General features: G+C 46.6%; 1 protein-coding gene across 1 annotated transcript in view; it reads left to right on the top strand.

Annotated features, from left to right (window-relative positions):
* Window positions 1-1,930: 1,930 nt before the first annotated feature.
* The window catches only part of KCNA7 (potassium voltage-gated channel subfamily A member 7), a 120,110-nt gene continuing 100,092 nt past the window's right edge, over window positions 1,931-21,948 (top strand). Inside the window, exon 1 of the mRNA XM_063942445.1 lies at window positions 1,931-3,022. Coding sequence (XP_063798515.1) covers window positions 2,399-3,022 — 624 coding nt within the window. The 5' untranslated portion in view covers window positions 1,931-2,398. The remainder of the gene's footprint in view (window positions 3,023-21,948) is intronic.

The raw sequence follows: 21,948 nt of genomic DNA on the forward strand, positions 1-21,948 counted from the left end.
ACCAGACAGGCTTATGTAGATCTGGTGGTATTATATAGTCCAAAACAAAATGACCATAGTAGATGCTCCGTTTGATAAGTCCCTTTATTATGTATATATGAAGGAATTCTTTGTTAATACCTTGTATTGCTCCATGTAATCGCTTCACAAATTGCTCACTAATGCGAGACGTATTAGACGGGAACATGATGTAACAGCTCATAGCGTTGCACTTGACAAATTCACAAGCAGGCATTGTATACATGTATATGCAGTATTATCCACTGACACATGAAATCATAGTCTGACAGAGGAAACTGGAGATTAGCCGCTTATTCCTGCCATAAGTGCCATTGTAAGAGCAAAGGGCCCAGTTTGCTTTAAAATGTAAAAAGGTAACAAGAAGATAAGAAAGCAAAACACTGCAGTACCTAAAACAGCAATGCATCGGTTATAAGTCATAGCTCTGTAATACATAACGCCGGTAGATATGAAACGCTTAACAATGCTATCAATTTATTATGTTCATGAAAAAAAATCAACATCTAAACTTGGGTCTATGGGGTAAATTTACTAAGGTGGGAGTTTTTAGAAGTGGTGATATTGGGGGTCATTCCGAGTTGATCGTAGCTGTGCTAAATCTAGCACAGCTACGATCATGAACTCAGACATGCGGGGGGACGCCCAGCACAGGGCTAGTCCACCCCGCATGTCAGTGCCGCCCCCCCCTTCCCCCCGCAGAAGTATAAAGGCATCACACTGCGACGATGCCTTTGCACTTCAAGAGTAGCTGGCCGGGAGATACTCTTCGCTCCCCGGCCCGCAGTAGTTGCCCGCCGTTTCGCCCCCTCCCGGCCATTGACCGCCTCGGCCTGTCAATCAGGCAGAGGCGATCGTACTGTAGCGACGGGCGGCCATGCGCCAGCGCACTGCGGCGCATGCGCAGATCTGACATGATCGCTACGCTGCGAGAAACTGCAGCTTGCGATCGGGTCAGAATGACCCCCATTACCCATAGCAACAAATCAGATTTTATCTTTTAACTGTAGCCAGTCTTTAGGTCAACAGCACTTAGGTCGACACTCATTAGGTCAAATGGTCACTAAGTCGACGTGGCAAATGTCGACACATGAAAAGGTTGACGTGAGTTTGAAAAAATATATATTTTTTTTACTTTTTCATACTTTACGATCCACGCGGACTACGACTGGGAATAGTAACCTGTGCTGAGCGCAGCGGTAGCAGTGCGAGGCACCTTGCCTGAAGCTTGCGAGCTGTGCCAGGGGATACGATGCACTAACTGGGGTCACTTTACGAAGAAAATGACACAATTTTTTTTATAAAAAACTCATGTTGACCTTTTTCCATGTTGACATTTTGCATGTTGACCTAATGACAGTGTCGACCTATGTCAGGTGTCGACCTAGTCACTGTCGACCAATAGTGATCGACCTAATGACTTTCGACCTAATTACTGTCGACCCTATGATCCACACCCCTTTTATCTTCTAGAAGCAGCTAGATAAATGTTAAGTAGAATCTGATTGGTTGCTATGAGAAACATCACCAGTTCTAAATAACTTCCACCTTAGTCAATTTACCCTCATGGGTTTTGCTGAATGACGTAAGTTTAGGCCACAGAAGTTGTGTGACACAGCTGATCAAACGAAGGTCCCCGCTGTCATTTCTAAAAACTAGTTGTCAATATGGTTAGGTGAAGTATCCGAATCCTTACCCCAAATAACAAAAATTTAAAACAGTCTGAAATTTTTGCAGCAGGCTATTCTAAGCCGTCTAGTTAGCAAGGTATTATTTTTAGAGGCTGCACGGTGTTGGACTTGGGGCTGGGCTGACCTCCAGCCTTCAATGGGTTCTCGGACATTAATTGGGAAGGGGAGTTGGGAGGGAGGGAGGAGCAGCCGATGTGTATTTTTATTTTGCATGGAACTGTTAGCTTATGCAGTAAGGAGAAACCGATACCATGATCCCTGCAAATCTGTTTACAGCACAGAGTGAAGTTCTGCTATTGGTATGAAGGTCTGGAAAGAAATATACATACAGCAAGAGCAAGTGACATAATGTTAATCTCTTGATCGAGGCAGGCAGAATCACACAACTAAGAGACAAGGGGTGAGTGGGAGGGCTGATGTGTCTCCTCACTTAGTGGGAGAAAACCCGACTGGAAGTAAAGTTTATGAGCAAATTTGGAATCTTGGAAAAGTCAAACTTTAAAGGACAGTCAAGCAGACATGATATGTAAGTTCCTCTCTCCCAGCTAAGGCGATCAAAGGTTTTTGAAAGCAAACACAAAGTCAAGAGATGAACAAGAAGTACTCCTTTGAAAAAGGGAATGTGAAAGCTATCAGAGAAAGGCGAATAATGAAACACACGTAGGACGCTATGGATATTTTATCTCTACATGGACTACCCTGAGGACACACGTATGCTCTCAGTCATGGAGAACGGGGAGGATGTGATTGGGAGCTCCAACCTTATGGTGGTCTCCGATGAGAAGACGTTCGAACTCTGCCGTCAGAAAGACTGCTGCGAACGGTTGGTGATCAATGTCTCAGGGCTGAGGTTTGAGACTCAGATAAGGACACTCAGCAGGTTCCCCGAAACCTTGTTAGGAGACCCAAGGAAACGAATGCGCTTCTTCGATCCACTGAGGAATGAGTACTTCTTTGACCGGAACCGGCCATGTTTCGACTCAATACTGTACTTTTACCAATCAGGCGGTCGACTTCGTCGGCCTGCTAACATACCCCTAGATGTTTTTATGGAGGAGCTGATGTTTTACCAGCTTGGAGATGATGTGATCAGGAAATTTAGAGAAGATGAGGGGTTTCAAAAAGAGGAGGAGAGACTTCTTCCTGAATGTGAGTTCATGAAGCAAGTATGGCTCCTCTTTGAACACCCGGACAGTTCTTCTGCCGCACGTATCGTCGCAATTATCTCTGTCATGGTCATTCTCATCTCCATAGTCATCTTCTGCTTAGAAACGCTACCAGAATTCCGGGATGAAAGGGATCTATCCTTACCGGTAAGCATTATAATTTAATTATTTTCATGGTCATATATCAGAGGTTTTTTATTTTTATTTTATTTCAAATGTACCATGAAAACATTGGTGTAATTAAGATGATAAACAGGTATGACGTTCCTGAGAGAAATTCTTGGCAGGTACAGTATACCCTTGATAACTGAATTATGTGCAGGAACTAGCCTTTGAAGTACGAAAAGATAAACAGATGGAATCAATGTATGGGGTGTTTGTTTGGTCATGGAGGGGGTCAAATAGATTTGACATCCTAGTATTAGTTTACCAAAATATCCAAAAGTCCATTCAAAGTCATATTTTACTGCTGTTTATTTACAAACACATTTTGTACATTTTACATAAGATATTCACCTTCAATTCATCTGTAACAGTCAGTGGGAGTTGATTGTATTCTTAAAATACTGAAAGGTTTTACAGTATATTATTAGTATGAATAACAGAGGGGGCTTTCCGTGTAAGAGAAGCTATAAGAGTTTGTTCCTACAATTCCACACTTATTGTGCTACAAACATAGGCCAAACAATACTAAACAGTGATATTCATTTCACACCATTGCCTTCTAAAATTTGAACATTGGGCCTTATTTAGGTTTGTTAGCAAACCATAAAAGTTAGCAATTTGGCAAAACCATGCAGGTGGGGCAGAGGTAACATGTGCAGAGAGAGTTAGATTTGTATGGGGTGTGTTAAGACTGAAATCTAAATTGCAGTGTAAAAATAAAGCAGCCAGTATTTACCCTGCACAGAAACAAAATAACCCACCCAAATCTAACTCTCTCTGCACATGTTACATCTGCCCCACCTGCAGTGCAACATGGTTCTGCCCAATTGCTAACTTTTTTGGTTTGCTAACAAACCTGAATAACCCTCATTGTGTTGACAATTTTAGAACGTGAAACATTCCTCATGTGTTAAGCTAGCAGTATAAAATAATGATTATGCAGATTTAGGAGCAAAGCAATAAAAAAGTAAACAAAAAACCCAGCAAGTTTGCACCTTGGCGTAATTATTGTTCTGTGCAGCAGTGGGGGAAATTTAACATGAGTCGAATATTTAAAGTTGGGAATGGGTGTATCCTAACTCAATTCTAAATTTCAGTGTAAAAACAGGATTTTCCCTACATGCAAAAATAAAAACATACAGTAAGTGCATTTACACCTCTTGCATTGAAACATGGTTTGTCCAGGAGCAAATCTGCTACTTTTTTTTACCTGCTCCTCTCTCTGTTTATGCCATGTACATACCTTTTATGCATTTTTTATACATTTTTTCACTGCCTAGGTGTGAATGAGATATGAGGATTTGACTGTACATTGCTTAGGTCAGTGGTCTCCAACCTTAATTGGGGTGTGAGCCACTTTCGGAAAATAAAACCTCTGAAGGAGCTACCCCCTCCCCATAATGCGCTGGCGTTCCTGTTAAGTGGGTGTGGCCTCACAAAAGTGGGTGTGGCCTCACAACTACCAGTAATGCCCCCCCGCGTAGTGCCAGATACACAAATAATGCCCCCCAGCAGTGCCAGATATACAAATAATGCCTCCCAGCAGTGCCAGATACACAAATAATGCCTCCCAGCAGTGCCAGATACACAAATAATGCCCCACAGCAGTGCCAGATACACAAATAATGCCCCCCAGCAGTGCCAGATATACAAATAATGCCTCCCAGCAGTGCCAGATACACAAATAATGCCCCCAGCAGTGCCAGATACACAAATAATGCCCCACAGCAGTGCCAGATACACAAATAATGCCCCACAGCAGTGCCAGATACACAAATAATGCCTCCCAGCAGTGCCAGATACACAAATAATGCCTCCCAGCAGTGCCAGATACACAAATAATGCCTCCCAGCAGTGCCAGATACACAAATAATGCCCCACAGCAGTGCCAGATACACAAATAATGCCTCCCAGCAGTGCCAGATACACAAATAATGCCCCACAGCAGTGCCAGATACACAAATAATGCCTCCCAGCAGTGCCAAATACACAAATAATGCCTCACAGCAGTGCCAGATACACAAATAATGCCCCACAGCAGTGCCAGATACACAAATAATGCCCCACAGCAGTGCCAGATATACAAATAATGCCTCCCAGCAGTGCCAGATACACAAATAATGCCCCACAGCAGTTGCAGATACACAAATAATGCCTCCCAGCAGTGCCAGATACACAAATAATGCCTCCCAGCAGTGCCAGATACACAAATAATGCCCCACAGCAGTGCCAGATACACAAATAATGCCCCACAGCAGTGCCAGATACACAAATAATGCCTCCCAGCAGTGCCAGATACACAAATAATGCCCCACAGCAGTGCCAGATACACAAATAATGCCTCCCAGCAGTGCCAGATACACCAATAATGCCCCACAGCAGTGCCAGATACACAAATAATGCCTCCCAGCAGTGCCAGATACACAAATAATGCCCCACAGCAGTGCCAGATACACAAATAATGCCCCACAGCAGTGCCAGATACACAAATAATGCCCCACAGCAGTGCCAGATATACAAATAATGCCTCCCAGCAGTGCCAGATACACAAATAATGCCCCACAGCAGTGCCAGATACACAAATAATGCCCCACAGCAGTGCCAGATACACAAATAATGCCCCACAGCAGTGCCAGATATACAAATAATGCCTCCCAGCAGTGCCAGATACACAAATAATGCCCCCCCAGCAGTGCCAGATACACAAATAATGCCCCACAGCAGTGCCAGATACACAAATAATGCCTCCCAGCAGTGCCAGATACACAAATAATGCCCCACAGCAGTGCCAGATACACAAATAATGCCTCCCAGCAGTGCCAGATACACAAATAATGCCTCACAGCAGTGCCAGATACACAAATAATGCCCCACAGCAGTGCCAGATACACAAATAATGCCCCACAGCAGTGCCAGATATACAAATAATGCCTCCCAGCAGTGCCAGATACACAAATAATGCCTCCCAGCAGTGCCAGATACACAAATAATGCCCCACAGCAGTTGCAGATACATAAATAATGCCTCCCAGCAGTGCCAGATACACAAATAATGTCCCACAGCAGTGCCAGATACACAAATAATGCCCCACAGCAGTGCCAGATACACAAATAATGCCCCACAACAGTGCCAGATACACAAATAATGCCCCACAGCAGTGCCAGATACACAAATAATGCCCCACAGCAGTGCCAGATATACAAATAATGCCTCCCAGCAGTGCCAGATACACAAATGATGCCCCACAGCAGTGCCAGATACACAAATAATGCCCCACAGCAGTGCCAGATACACAAATAATGCCCCACAGCAGTGCCAGATATACAAATAATGCCTCCCAGCAGTGCCAGATACACAAATAATGCCTCCCAGCAGTGCCAGATACACAAATAATGCCTCCCAGCAGTGCCAGATACACAAATAATGCCCCACAGCAGTGCCAGATACACAAATAATGCCTCCCAGCAGTGCCAGATACACAAATAATGCCCCACAGCAGTGCCAGATACACAAATAATGCCCCACAGCAGTGCCAGATACACAAATAATGCCCCACAGCAGTGCCAGATATACAAATAATGCCTCCCAGCAGTGCCAGATACACAAATAATGCCTCCCAGCAGTGCCAGATACACAAATAATGCCTCCCAGCAGTGCCAGATACACCAATAATGCCCCACAGCAGTGCCAGATACACAAATAATGCCTCCCAGCAGTGCCAGAAACACAAATAATGCCCCACAGCAGTGCCAGATACACAAATAATGCCCCACAGCAGTGCCAGATACACAAATAATGCCCCACAGCAGTGCCAGATATACAAATAATGCCTCCCAGCAGTGCCAGATACACAAATAATGCCCCCCAGCAGTGCCAGATACAATTCCCCCCGCAGTGCTATTTAAAATGCCCCCCCCCCCCCGCAGCGCCAGATAAAATGCCCCCCCGTCCCCCCCGCAGTGTCCGATATTGTGTCCCACACAGTGCTAACCCTTACTAGCATCTTCTACTGCCGCCGATGCTGCTCCTCCTGTATGAGGGACGGAAGGGGAGGAGAGCGCAGTGCGCGCCTCTCCTGTGAAGTCCGGAGAGCGGCTGCGGTGAGGGTGACAGAATCTCCGGCGGCGGCCATTTGAAATATGGTGCCGGTAAGTGAGCTAATCAAAACTCGCGGTCCGGCAGCCAATCAGGTGCCGCCACTGCCGGTCCACGAGCTCTGATTGGCTGACGGCCGGCACCATATTAAAAATGAAGGGAGGAGGAGTGCCAGTGACTGCCCAAGCCCATGCGCTCTGTGAGCTACCGAAAATACTACGGCGAGCTACCGGTAGCTCACGAGCTACGCGTTGGAGATCACTGGCTTAGATCAATATATCCCTACATGGAATGCATACTATTTACTGGCAGGCGGGAAGCCGGCTGTCAAGATCCTGACAGCAGCATCCCACCCTACAGAATGCCGGCAGCAGAGCAAGCGGTACGAATCCCCTTGCGGCCTTGGATGCTCGCTGCGCTCGCCACAGGTTTTTTTCTCACTCTGTAGGTGTCGTAGACACCCACGGGTGGGAATAGACCCTGTGCATCGGGATTCCGGCTGTCAGCAAATTGATTGCATCCCCCCTACGTTGGTCAGTACTTACTTGTTTTATCCATTGATAAATCTAGTGGTCATTGTGCCATGAAGACATGCAAAGTTTTCTATTTAGCCTAAATTATAATGGATTGTGTATTTTTCCAACTGTGTTAGTTTAAGGACGTCACCTTACTATGGGCCTTATTCAGGTTTGTTAGAAAACCAAAAAAGCACAAAACTGTGCAAAACCATGTTGCGCTACAGGTGGGGCACATGTAACATGTGCAGAGGGAGTTAGATTTGGGTGGGGTGTGTTCAAACTGAAATCTAAATTGCAGTGTAAAAATAAAGCAGCCAGTATTTACCCTGCACAGAAACACTATAACCCACCCAAATCTAACTCTCTCTGCACATGTTATATCTGCCACACCTGCAGTGCACATGGTTTTGCCCAGTTGCTTGCTTTTTTAGTATGCTATTGCTAACAAACCTGAATAATCCCCTATGACGGGTTTAAACTAATAGATTTAGAATTAGTGACATTATTAAATAGCCACTGTCATGCGGCTGACACCACTGCATTCTGCAGTTTGAACGTTGTGTTTAAAATTGTAGAACATGGAACATTTATCATGTAATGAATGAAAACATAACCACTGAAGTGGTGCTACCGATGTCAGTGCAATATGTCCTGCATAGCTCCCAGTCATCGTAATGCATGAGCACTTAAATAAATCACATTTTTAATTGACAGTCCTGTTACTGGGAAGTGCTGCAGCAGCTAGGTGCTAAAGTAACACTTCTACTGTTAAACTAGTTTTTCTTCAAGCACAAACTACATCAGAGGTTACTTTCAGGCTATATACTGTAGTAGCTACAGTAATATAGGAGCTACCATGCTGTCAGTGTAGTAAACAGACGTAGGCAATTATTATCAGCGATTTATATAGCATCTACATATTACTCAGAGTATATCTAATCAACCACATCAGTCTCTGCCTAGTGGGGCTTACAATCTATGGGGGAGATGTTCCAACCAATCAGCTTATGACTGTCATTTTTCAAACACAGCCAGTAAAAGGGTAGCTGATTGGCTGGTACTTTATCTCTCTCCACTTTTTCTTTCTCCAAGGTTTGATACATCTCCCCCTATGTTCTCTATGACACGTGGTAGGAAACAACTAGAGCACCCCGAGAAAACCCATGCAGACATGGGTAGAACACACAAACACCACACATATAGTACACTCGTTGGCTTTGAATCCATGGCCCCTGTGAGGCGAGGAAGTAATGCTAACCACTGTGCCACTGTGTAACATAATTTATGCTATGCCTAGACCTGACCTACTCAAATACTTGCCGACTTTTGAAAAATAATTTCTGGGAGATCTTGCTCTACGCAAGGGGTGTATCTTGCTCCTCATATGTGGCGCATAAGGCAGCACACAGGGGAATGTCCTGCACTGCTATTTAAAAGCTTTCATAATCCGCTCAATCAAGGTACAGAACTGTTATATGTCAGTGCTTTATTAAAACTGAGATAATAATACATGCATTAGATGTAAAATGTCAAGGGCTTCCAGGGGATGCCACAAGGGTATAGTGCGGGCCTTCGGTCTCCTTTGGATGGCAACCTGGTAATGGTCAAGCCAGAGCCGGCCCTAACCAATATGATGCCCTAGGCAAGATTTTGTCTGGTGCCCTCTAGCACCACCGCTATTTCCACCTCTGACCCAGCACCCCTTTCCCAGCACCATATTTTTGTGCTCCTATTTTAAATAGGAACAGTGCACAAAAAAGGGACATGTTCTTTCTGGGAAGGGGCATGGACACACAATAGTACCCCCAATTCAAATTACACCACACAGTAGTGCAACTTTATTCACATTTTATCATGTGATAGTGCCCCTTATTCACGTTACATCACACAGTAGTACCACTTTACCTTATGTATGTTATTCCTCATAGTAGTGCCCCTTATACACATTACATCACACTGAATTGCTCCTTATTCACATTACACCACACCATACCATATTGATTACACCACACCATATTGATCTTTATTCACATTAGACTACAGTAGTGCCCTTTCTATACATTAAGCCACACAGTAGAGCACCTTATACACATAATGCCACACATTAGTAATGCCTTTATACACATAATACAGTACCACACAGTAATGCCCCTCACACATATGCCACAGATTATTAATGTCCTTATACACATAATGACACACATTAGTAATGCCTTTATACACCTAATACTACACAGTAATGCCCCTTACTCATATGCAGGGCCGGACTGGCCATCTGGCACTTCTGGCAAATGCCAGAAGGGCCGATGGCCATGTGGGCCGGTCCAGCGCTCACTGAGACACGCTGCCACTCAGTCCGGCGGCAGCGTGTCTCAGCTGTCAGGAGAGGAGAGCGCCCGCCAGCGCAGCTGTGTCTGGCGCGGCGGCGTATAGCGGACTTCAAACCAGCCGCCAGTTCGTGAGCCAATCAGAGCTCGCGGACCGGCAGACAATCAGAAGCCGCCAGTCCGCGAGCTCTGATTGGCTCACGATCCGGCGGCTGGTTTGAACGAAGTCCGCTATATGCCGCCGCGCCAGACACAGCCGCACTGGCGGGCGCTCTCCTCTCCTGACTCACCCGTCTCTCACAGCCGGAGCTCGGAGGAGGAGCAGCAGCAGCAGTGCAGCAGCGGTAAGCAGCTGCAGCACTGGCTGCTGTGGGGGCAATTGTATACCTGGCACTGTGGGGGCAATTGTTTACCTTGTACTGCGGGGGCATTTGTATACCTGTCAGGTATACAATTGCCCCCACAGTGTCAGATCCACAATTACCCCCACAGTGTCAGGTATTACCTGACACTGTGGGGGCAATTGTGGATCTGACACTGTGGGGGCAATTGTGGATCTGGCACTGTGGGGGCATTTGTATACCTGGCACTGTGGGGGCATTTGTGGGTCTGGCACTGTGGGGGCATTTGTGGATCTGGCACTGTGGGGGCATTTGTATACCTGGCACTGTGGGGCATTTGTATACCTGGCACTGTGGGGCATTTGTATACCTGGCACTGTGGGGGCATTTGTATACCTGACACTGTGGGGGCATTTGTATACCTGGCACTGTGGGGGCAATTGTGGATCTGGCACTGTGGGGGCATTTGTATACCTGGCACTGTGGGGGCATTTGTGGATCTGGCACTGTGGGGGCATTTGTGGATCTGGCACTGTGGGGGCATTTGTGGATCTGGCACTGTGGGGGCATTTGTGGATCTGGCACTGTGGGGGCATTTGTATACCTGGCACTGTGGGGGCATTTGTATACCTGGCACTGGTGGGCATTTGTATACCTGGCACTGTGGGGGCATTTGTATACCTGGCACTGTGGGGGCAATTGTGGATCTGGCACTGCACTATTGGGGGCATATAATGTAAATTTCGGCTCATACCGGGTGCTATAATGTAAATTTCGGCTCATACCGGGTGCTATAATGTGAATTTTGGCTCATACTGTGTGGTATAATGTGAAAGAGGCACCAGTACTAGATAGTATAAGGGGTCCTACTATTGTGGTGCATAATGCGTAATGTATGGTGTGGTAAACTACACTGAAGGTCACGCCCCCTTTTGAGTGGCCACACCACCTTTTCCGGAGCTTAATTACAAACTTCACATTTCCATACCCCCACTTAAAAATGTATACTTCAACCACTGGTTGTGTGTATTTTAATAGAGAATGATGTACGCTTGTATGTTGTTAGAATATTATATTTGTAAGAGCATAGACTAATAAGCGGGAGGAGTCAGGAATAGTAAGGGGAGGAGTCACAGAGGTGGGCCTGTGTGCTTCAAAAATGCCAGGGCCTATTTTTAGTCCCAGTCCGGCCCTGCTCATATGCCACAGATTATTAATATCCTTATATTAACCTTTATTTTTATTGGAAAAAAAAAAAAATTAATGTCCTTATAAACATAATGTGCCTTACACATACGCTGTACATTATTAATGCCCTTAAATATATAATGACACACATAATGCCCCTTACACATATGCCGCACATTATTAATGCCCTTATACACGACACACATAGTGCCCCTTACACATATGCTGCACATTATTAATGACCTTATACACGACACACATAATGCCCCTTACACATATGCCGCACATTGGGGGTCATTCCGAGTCGTTCGCTCTGAAAATTTCTTCGCATCGCAGCGATTTTCCGCTTAGTACGCATGCGCAATGTCCGCACTGCGACTGCGCCAAGTAAATTTGCTAAGAAGTTTGGTAATTTACTCACGGCTTTTTCATCGCTCAGGCGATCGTAATGTGATTGACAGGAAGTGGGTGTTTCTGGGCGGAAACAGGCCGTTTTATGGGTGTGTGCGAAAAAACGCTACCGTTTCTGGGAAAAACGCGGGAGTGGCTGGAGAAACGGAGGAGTGTCTGGGCGAACGCTGGGTGTGTTTGTGACGTCAAACCAGGAACGACAAGCACTGAACTGATCGCAGATGCCGAGTAAGTCTCGAGCTACTCAGAAACTGCACAGAGATGTCTTTTCGCAATGTTGCGAATCTTTCGTTCGCAATTTTAAGATGCTAAGATTCACTCCCAGTAGGCGACGGCTTAGCGTGTGCAATACTGCTAAAATCGCCTTGCGAGCGAACAACTCGGAATGACCCCCATTATTAATGACCTTATACACATGACACACATAATGCCCCTTACACATATGCCGAACACTATTGCAGAGTCAACCCACCCACACACAGCACTTTCAGGGCCGCTAACACTGTGACCTCTGCCTCTGCTTGGATACAGATGTGTCCTCATACATCTTGCCTCAATACATCATGCAGCAGGAGATACCTGGCTTGAGTCAGCTGGCAGCTTTGCTAACATTGGGCACCTTTTTTTTTGCTTTAACTGCATCTTATTAGCGTTGCTATTGACTGAGATGCACAAGCAGCTTCTGCTGATTAAAATGACATGTGGCATGCCTTTATTCTGTGTGCGACTGTGGCTGTATCTGCATATGTATTGCCACATTACAGGGATTTCCACGAATACACTGTTACGTAGCATTTCGTATGCAGATACAGCCACAGTTACACACAGAATATAGTCATGCCGCATATCATTTTAATCAGCAGAAGCTGCTTGTGCATCCTAGTCACATAGCAACGCTAATAAGATGCCGGCAAATCTTAGCTGCGCTGGTAGGAGGCCCCCCGCCACGCGCACCATTTTCCTGTCGTTGCCCCCTTTTCTCCGTCGCCGCCCCCGCAACACTGCATCTCCGCCCTGTAAACGGAGCGTCGCCGCCTCCCCTGCCCTGATTGATAGGCAGAGGCGATCACATTTTCTGCGGCCCCCCGCAGAAAATGCGGGCACATGCGCAGGACAGGCCTGCATCTTTTTTGTATTTTTTGCAATTGGATCGCACACTGCGATCCAACCTGAATGAGGCCCTATAGCTTTTCTCGGCCACTTGATTGTGCAAATCAAATAACGTAATGTAGCCAGTCCCCCTCCTGAAAGCAAGGTGTAAAAAGTAGGTAAGTATGACTAATATCAATTTGTCGCTTTAATTGCACAAATCTGATACATTCTTCCATCTCCTGCAAGGTTCGGGAGACTCCTGATTTTTCGTGACCGCATTTCCGGCATTCCACCCGCTTCCTAGTGAAGCAGGCAGGATGAGGAGATTACACAGAGAAATGCAACGCCGAATGGAGGAGGCGGGACTAATTGATGCAAATTTGCTACCTGACTGGTCTTTGCCTATACAATTAACTACTGGTGTGTACTGGGGTATGGGTTGTTGGGTCGACCCAACTTAGGCCGACACTCATTAGGTCGACCACTGAAGGGCGACATTGCCATTAGGTCGACATGCAGTAGGTCGACATGGGTGTTAGGTCGACATGTACTAGGTCGACATGTCAAAAGGTCGACATGAGGTTTTTGACTGTTTTTGGTGTCGTTTTCTCCGTAAAGTTACGTAGGACCCATATTAGTGCACCGTGTCCCCTTGCATGGTTTGCTTCGCTCGCCATGCTTCGGGCAAGGTACCTCGCTCTGCCACCGCTTCGCTCGGCACAGATTACCGTTCCAATCGTAGGCCACGTGGATCGTTAAGTATGGAAAAACCCCAAAAATGAAAAAAAAAAAGTAGAAAAACTCATGTCGACATTTTGACCTGTCGACCTAGTACATGCTGACCTAGCGGCCATGTCGACCTAATGCATGTCGACCTTCAGTTGTTGACCGAACGAGTGTCGACCTAAGTTGGGTCGACCTAACAACCGTAACCCGTGTACAGTACTCTGCTCACCCTCAAGACTGCTCGGGTTACAGTTAAAATGCCGGCGGCCAGGAACAGCGTTCAGGATACTGTCGCCCAAATCCCGACAACCGGCAATACCGACAGCCGGAATCCCGACCCACCAGGACTATTCCCACTTGTGGGTGTCCACAACATCCATAGAGAGGGGAATAGATCCTGTAGTGAGTGCAACGAGCCACGGGGCCCTCAGCGTGGCGAGTGCAGCGAGGGGGGACTCCTAGCGCTCGCCCCGCTGCCCTCCTAACGCTCGCTCCTAGCGCTTGCCCTGCTGCCCTCCTAACGCTTGCTCCTAGCGCTCACCCCAGCATTCTGGCAGACGGAATGTCACTGTCGGGATCTTGACAGCTGGGATCCTGTCCGTCTGCACACACATTTCCAACAAAATGGCACAGCTATTATATGAGGGTGGTTCAATAAGTAAGGTAACAAAACCTCTCACGTGTGTAATGTTCTCTATTACATTCTAATGTCCCGCCAGGCCAGAGCAGGTAGACCGTTGCTTCCCCTCACTCCCATTACACTGCGCCTCATATCAGTCATACTGTCCCAACATCAGCTGTAAGATGTCTAGGTCTACGGTGATAACGTCATGTAAGTGAAACAAGTCTGGGTTTGACTTGCAATGTAAAATTTAATGTGCCTGAAATTTTGTTGCAATTATTTAATCTAGAGCTAGTTTTTAGTATTTATCTACTGCACATATTTTTATTCTTGTTTTGTGTGTTGGTAAAAACATCCCAGTAATAGTTTATATTGTATAGTCATAATAACTAAAAATGTATCATATCTTTTACAATCCAAGAGAAATAATCATGTGAGAATTTGCGCAATTCTCCTGATGTCTCTAATGTTCAATTTGCAAAATAATAAAGTAAACTGTTTTCAAATGTTGTAACTTTGTGTTGCAAACATCACGTCGTACTGTTGATTCTCACCAAGAGAACGCAGTAATGCAGAGTGACTACATCTGACACTTGCAGCCTCCATAATACTGAAACAGGGGAAGGTAAAAGCGGAAAAAATGCATTGGGACTTTCTTTTTTTAGTCGGATGCACCGCGCATGCACCGCAATTTTGTTTGTGCAGCATCGCAGTGCAAATGTAGATGCACGGTAGCAAAAATTTAATTCTGCAAACCACTCACACAGTGGTTCAGGATGGTGCTTCCTCCCGAAAAGCAGCTTGCAGTGGGTCGAAACTCTCCTGCTGTTGCAGAATTGTCTTGTAGTGGTAGAAGATCATCAGCGGGATATAACGCCGGCCGAGTCCGGCGGCCGTGCGGGATGCCAGCAGAACTCAGACTTCTTTTAAAGGGGCAATCACTTACAAGGCAAAAACATGCCTTGTAAGTGATTGCCCCTTTAAAAAAAAAGTCTGTGTTCGGCCAGCATCTCGCATTATATCCCGCCGACAGGCTCTCCAGTGGCATTTACTATTTACACCAGTGTTGCCTACTCTCCTGAATCCTGCAGGAGACACCCAATTTTTCGGGTAGACCCACGCATCCCTCCTACATTCTGCTCACTTCCTAGTGAAGCGGGCAGAATGTAAAAATAAATACAGTAATACCGCTGTCATTGCAGAGGGGGTGTGGCCTAATAACGCGATTCTATGAGAATAACGTAATTATAGCCATGTCTTATGCAAATTTAGGGCCTAATTCAGATATAATCGCAGCAGCAAATTTGTTAGCTAATGGGCAAAACCATGGGGGTGATTCTGACCAGTTCGCTCGCTGCGTTTAATCGCAGCAGAGCGAACGGGTCCCTGCTGGCACATGCCAGGCGGCCGAAGGCCATAGCAGGAATGCGATCGCCTCCGCCTGATTGACAGGCAGAGGTGATCGCTGGGCAGGAGGGGGCGGAATGGCGGCGTTTGTCCGCCGTTTCGTGGGTTTGGTCCAGCCAATGCAGGCGTGGCCGGACCGAACGGGGGGCGGGCCGCAGCAACTGCATGACATCACACGCAGCCGCTGCGGGCCGGGGAGCGATGAGTAGCTCCCGGCCAGCACGCTAAAGCTGCGCTGGCCAGGAGCTACTCGTGAAGTGCAAAGGCATCGCCGCTGTGCGATGCCTTTGCACTTCTGCGAGGGGGGCCGGACTGACATGCGGGGCAGGCTAGCCCTGTGCTGGGCGTCCCCCCGCATGTCACGTAAGAAGATCGTAGACGTCACACAGCCACCGCGGCCCGCCCCCCCAACGGTCCGGCCACGCCTGCGTTGGCAGGACTGCGCCTCCTAAATGCAGCCCCCTCCCACCCAGCGACCGCCTCTGTCTCAGAGGCGATCGCTAGGCAGCGACGACTGCCATGCACCAGCGCACTGCGGCGCCGGCGCATGCGTGGTTCCAACCCAATCGCTGCACTGTGACAAACTGCAGCGAGCGATAGGGTCTGAATGACCCCCATTGTGAAGTGCAGTATCCTGCGTTATTTAGCTGCATGCAGGAAATACCTCTCTCATATCTGGTGTTCAGACTTTAGTAAATTGCAGTGATGCATGCATCATGGGGAAAATGCTGGGTTGATAATTTTGATAAATATGTTATATGATGTTACTGAGACACCTAGGGGGTCATTCCGAGTTGATCGCTCGCTAGCAACATTTTGCAGCGCTGCGATCAGATAGTCGCCGCCTATGGGGGAGTGTATTTTCGCTTAGCAAGTGTGCGAACGCTTTTACAGCCAACGGCACAAAAAAGTTTGTTGCCGTTTCTGAGTAGCTCTGGACTTACTCAGCCGCTGTGATCACTTCAGCATGTCCGGTCCCAGAATTGACGTCAGACACCCGCCCTGCAAACGCTTGGACACACCTGCATTTTCCCATACACTCCCAGAAAACAGCCAGTTGACACCCACAAACGTCTTCTTCCTGTCAATCACCTTGCGATCGGCTGTGCGAATGGATTCTCCGTTAAATCCAGCACCGATCCTCTTTGTACCCGTACAATGCACCTGCACATTGCGGCACATACGCATGCGCAGTTTTGCTGAGTTTTAACCTGATCGCAGCGCTGCAGAAAGTTGCTAGAGAGCGATCAACTCGGAATGACCCCCAAAGTTTCCTGTCATTTCCAGTGGCCAATCCTGTACTTTCAGGCAATAGAAGCCACTTATCCAGGTTCAAAATATATGCTCTGCACTGTAATACTTGTCCTAACAAGCAAGACTGCTGCGTAGAAATAAAACTCAGAGCAATAAACAGAGCGGAGTGTTGTTTCCTAATCCAAAGATCAAAAAGAGAAAAAAGATGCAGGTACATTATCCCTGTGTGTATAATAAAACGCACTCTCATGTGTCCAGGCCCTTAGAGAATATCGTGTCTCAGAATAACCCGTTCACTAACAACGTGCTGATCTCTTATCCTATAGAAATGTTGGAGTCACATATAAATACTGCTCCTCCAATTACATCTGCCAGAGACACAATGACGTCAGTGGGTTTCTGAGAATAATCCTGGTTATTAGTGATTGGTGGGGGACCCACAGTCAGCGGCCAGGACTAGTACCTGTAATGCTTATTGCAACGTAAACACTACAGCTAGATGTCTGTGAATTTCAACACAACGTTCTGTGATGTCGCAGAGATTTCCCTCGGAGGAATATTCTGGACTAGCAGAATTAGAACCAGCTTTATCACAGCATTAAATACTTTAGCACTGGCCAAAAGAGAGATCCACAAAACTAACCAAAGCCTCCTATAGTAAAATATAATAATAATAATAATAATAATAATAAAATGTAATAACAATGGTAAAATAAAATATAAATACAGATACTATCTCAGTAGGGGAACCAAAATTGTGTGATTTTGAATTTTGGATAAGGGATACTCAACCTGTATTTGAAAATATGTTATCCTGAAAGAGAGACTTGAGACACACTCCCTGTAAGGGATGTGGCCTAATGGGGAAGGGGTGTGGCTTTATGACATTTTCTCATGCTTACTCGGTATCCGGACTCCAGGTCGACAACAAAAAGGTCGACACACCTTGGGTCGACGCCAATTGGTCGACACACCTTAGGTCGACATGGACAAAATGTCGACATGGACAAGAGGTCGACATGGAAAAAGGTCGACATGAGTTTTTCACATTTTTTTTCTTTTTTGGAACCTTTTCATACTTAACGATCCACGTGGACTACGATTGGAACGGTAATCTGTGCCAAGCGAAGCGAAGGCACCATGCCCGAAGCATGGCGAGCGAAGCGAGCCATGCGAGGGGACGCGGTGCACTAATTGGGGTTCCCGGTCACTCTACGATGAAAACGACACCAAAAAAACATAAAAAACTCATGTCGACCTTTTTCCATGTTGGCCTTGTTTCTGTCGACCTTTTGTCCACGTCGACCTAAGGTGTGTCGACCTAAGGTGTGTCGACCTTTTTGTTGTCGACCTGGAGTCCCAGACCCGCTTACTCTGGGGGGCTGGGCCAGAGCCGGCCATAGGCATAGGCAAACTAGGCAATTGCCTAGGGCATTTGATATGTCTAGGGGCATCAGCAGCTTCTGCTGATTAAAATGATATGTGGCACGCCTATATTCTGTGTGTAGCATTTCATATGCAGATACAGCCACAGTCTCACACAGTATATAGGCATGCCGCATATCATGTTATTCAGCAGAATCTGCTTGTGCACCCTAGCCACATAGCAATGCAAATAAGATGCATTTTCATTAAAATAATGTGCCCGACGTTAACATTGAGGCAAGATTTATGAGGACACATCTGTATCCAAGCAGAGGCAGAGGTCACAGTGTTAGTGGCAGTGTGAGTGCTGTGTGCATGTGAGTGGGTTGGTTGTGCAGTAGTGTTCGGAATATGTGTAAGGAGCATTATGTGTGTCATGTAAAAATGCATTAATAATGTGCAACATATGTTTAAGGGGTACTGTGTCATTATGTGTAGAAGTGCATTAATAATGTGCGGCATATGTATAACAGGGTACTACTGTCTGTGTATCATTATGTGTATAGGGGACTAATAATGTGCAGCAAATGTGTAGGGGGCACTATGTGTGTCATTATGTGTATAAGGGCATTAATAATGTGCAGCATATGTGTAAGGGACATTATGTGTAAAAGGGCATTAATAAAGGTTGTCATAATGTGTAAGGCACATTATGTTTATAAGGACATTAATAATGTGTCTCATATGTGTAAGGGGCATTACTGTGTGGCATTATGTGTATAAGGTGCTCTACTATATGGCATTGCGTATAGAAAGGGCACTACTGTGTCCTCTAATGTGAATAAGGAGCAATAGGGTGTGGTGTAATGTGAATGTGAATAAGGAGCAATTCAGTGTGTAGTAATGTGAATAAGGGGCTCTAATGTAACGTTTATAAGGTAAAGTGATACTACTGTGCGATGTAATATGAATTATGGACACTATTGCATGATCAAATGTGAATAAAGTTGCAGTACTGTGTGGCGTAATTGGAATTGGGGTTACTATTGTGTGGCCATGCCCCTTGCCAGTAAAAACACCCCCCTTTTTGGGCTGTGTGCCAAATGTGCGAACTGTTCCTATTTAAAATATAGGGGGTATAAACACCAAAATAGGGACTGCTATGGATGAGGGGTGGTGGTGCTGGGAAAGAGGTGCAAGGTCAGAGGCGGAACCAGCGATGGTGCTAGGGGGCACCAGCGGTGGTGCTAGGGGGCACCATCTAAAATTTTGCCTAGGGCATCATATTGGTTAGGGCCGGCTCTGGGCTGGGCTGTACCTCCTGACTGTGTAATACCCCTTTCACACCGCACAAATAACCCAGTATCCACCCGGCATACTGCCGGGTCGACACGGGTCGGTGTGCGGTGTGAAAACGCCATGTCAGATTGTTATTCCCGGGTTGAATACTGGGTCAGTGGCTCTGTAAACGGATTCCCAGGTCGAGACGACCCGGGACCCGTTTACAAGATAGGGAGAGGCGGCGCTGAGATGAGCTCATCTCCCAGCGCCGCCTCCACCTCCACCCCCGCTGTCGTGTCGCCCCCCCCGCCGCTATGGCAACAGACCCGGCAATATGCCGGGTCTGGAAGCCAGCAGAAAGAGGTAGGAGAGTCTCCAATGCCGGATCCCACGCGGGAAGAACCCGTTTCTAATTCTCGGGTGGGATCCGGCATTGGAGATGTGAAAGGGGGTATAATGCTCCCTCTAACATGGGTGGGAACAGTCCCTGGAAAGTGGGACAGTAGAAGGTATGTGCACATGATTATTGCTATAATTGCTATAATCATCGTATTTAATTTCATTCAAATTGGATTTATTCAGGAACTCTGACCAATAATTGGCTTAGATAAAGGACAGTTTATAGAGGGGTTTTCCATGCCAAACCACCAAAGTGGGCATGATCATTATGCAATATAGTAGTGGTATGGCCCTCACTTTAGGCCAATCTGTACCACTTTCTAATGCACCTCAAATATATGGGCACTGCCGGATGCACTACTGCCAGGCAGTGGTGGATTTCCCACTAAGCACGTGCCTAGGGGCGGCACTTGCTGGGGGGCGGCACTCCAGGCTGATAAGGGCCAGGTGATTCTTTTATTTCATCATTCCGATTATGTTTTTTATATTTTTTTTAAGTAAATGATGGGGGTGAGCAGTAAATTGTGGTCCAGGAGTTGGTAGCAGGGCAAGGCTGGGGATGCTTTGGTGGTCTCGAGGCATCTGGACTGGTACTTGAAGTGAAAGGGACAATGGCGCAATGGGAGGGGGGGGGGGTGGCGGCAGCGGCCAATAATGTGCCTAATTCCCTGGGACAGCACAAAGTGTGTCACATCTCCCAGCTGTCCCTGCACTTGGAACAGTACAGGTGTAATATGTCATGCTTTTCACGGCTTCTGCTCCTTGCTCTGTGGTAACCTTTTATTGATCCAGCAAAAAATACTGGTGAATTCATACATGAGGCCCAGCACAGCACAAAACCTACATACAGCACTGATCACATTTCACCCAGCCCTCAGGCTGGCTCTGAGAACAAAATCAGATACCTCATACCACACGGGAACTGCTACCACGCAGAAGTGTCCAGGCCTGGTCCGACTACAGCAACGAGCATAGACTCTGGGGAGGCCGACCAGCCGAGTGTTTTACTCCACTCACAGCTACCCTGTCTTGTCTCTTAATGGGATCCAGTCTTTAGGTCGACACTCATTAGGTCGACCACTATTGGTCAACATGCATTAAGTCGACATGGCAAAGTTCAACACATGAAAAGGTCAACCATGAGTTAAAAAAAATAAAAATAATAATCTTTTGAACTTTGTCATACTTTTACGATCCACGCGGACTATGATTGGGAATAGTAACCTTGCCTGAAGCATGGTGAGCGATGCGAGGGGATACGGTGTACTAATTGGGGTTCCTGGTCACTTTATGAAGTAAGCTACACCAACAAAATCTAAAAAACGCATGTCGACCTATATCAGGTGTCAACCTAGTCACTGTTGACCAATAGTGGTCGACCTAATGACTGAGTGGTAAGAATCATAGGCCCTCATTCCGAGTTGATCGCTCGCTAGCTGCTTTTAGCAGCAGTGCACATGCTAGGGCGCCGCCCTCTCTTAACTTAGCAGAAGTGCGAACGAAAGGATCGCAGAACTGCTCGTAAAAATTTTCATGCAGTTTCTGAGCAGTTTCAGACCTACTCCTTCCTTGCGATCACTGCAGACAGTTTAGTTTCTGCTTTGACGTCACAAACACGCCCTGCGTTCGGCCAGCCACTCCCCCGTTTCCCCAAGAACGCCTGCGTTTTTACCTGTCACACCTGCGTTTTTTAGCACACTCCCGGAAAACGGCCAGTTACCACCCAGAAACACCCACTTCCTGTCAATCACTCACCAATCAATACAGCGACAGAAAAGCGTCGCTTGACCTTGTGTGAAACTGCATATTTTTGTGTGAAAGTACTTCGCGCGTGCGTACTGCTGCCTATATGCATGTGCAGAAGTGCCGATTTTTAGCCTGA

This window comes from Pseudophryne corroboree, chromosome 10, assembly GCF_028390025.1.
Source record: "Pseudophryne corroboree isolate aPseCor3 chromosome 10, aPseCor3.hap2, whole genome shotgun sequence".
NCBI lineage: Eukaryota > Metazoa > Chordata > Amphibia > Anura > Myobatrachidae > Pseudophryne > Pseudophryne corroboree.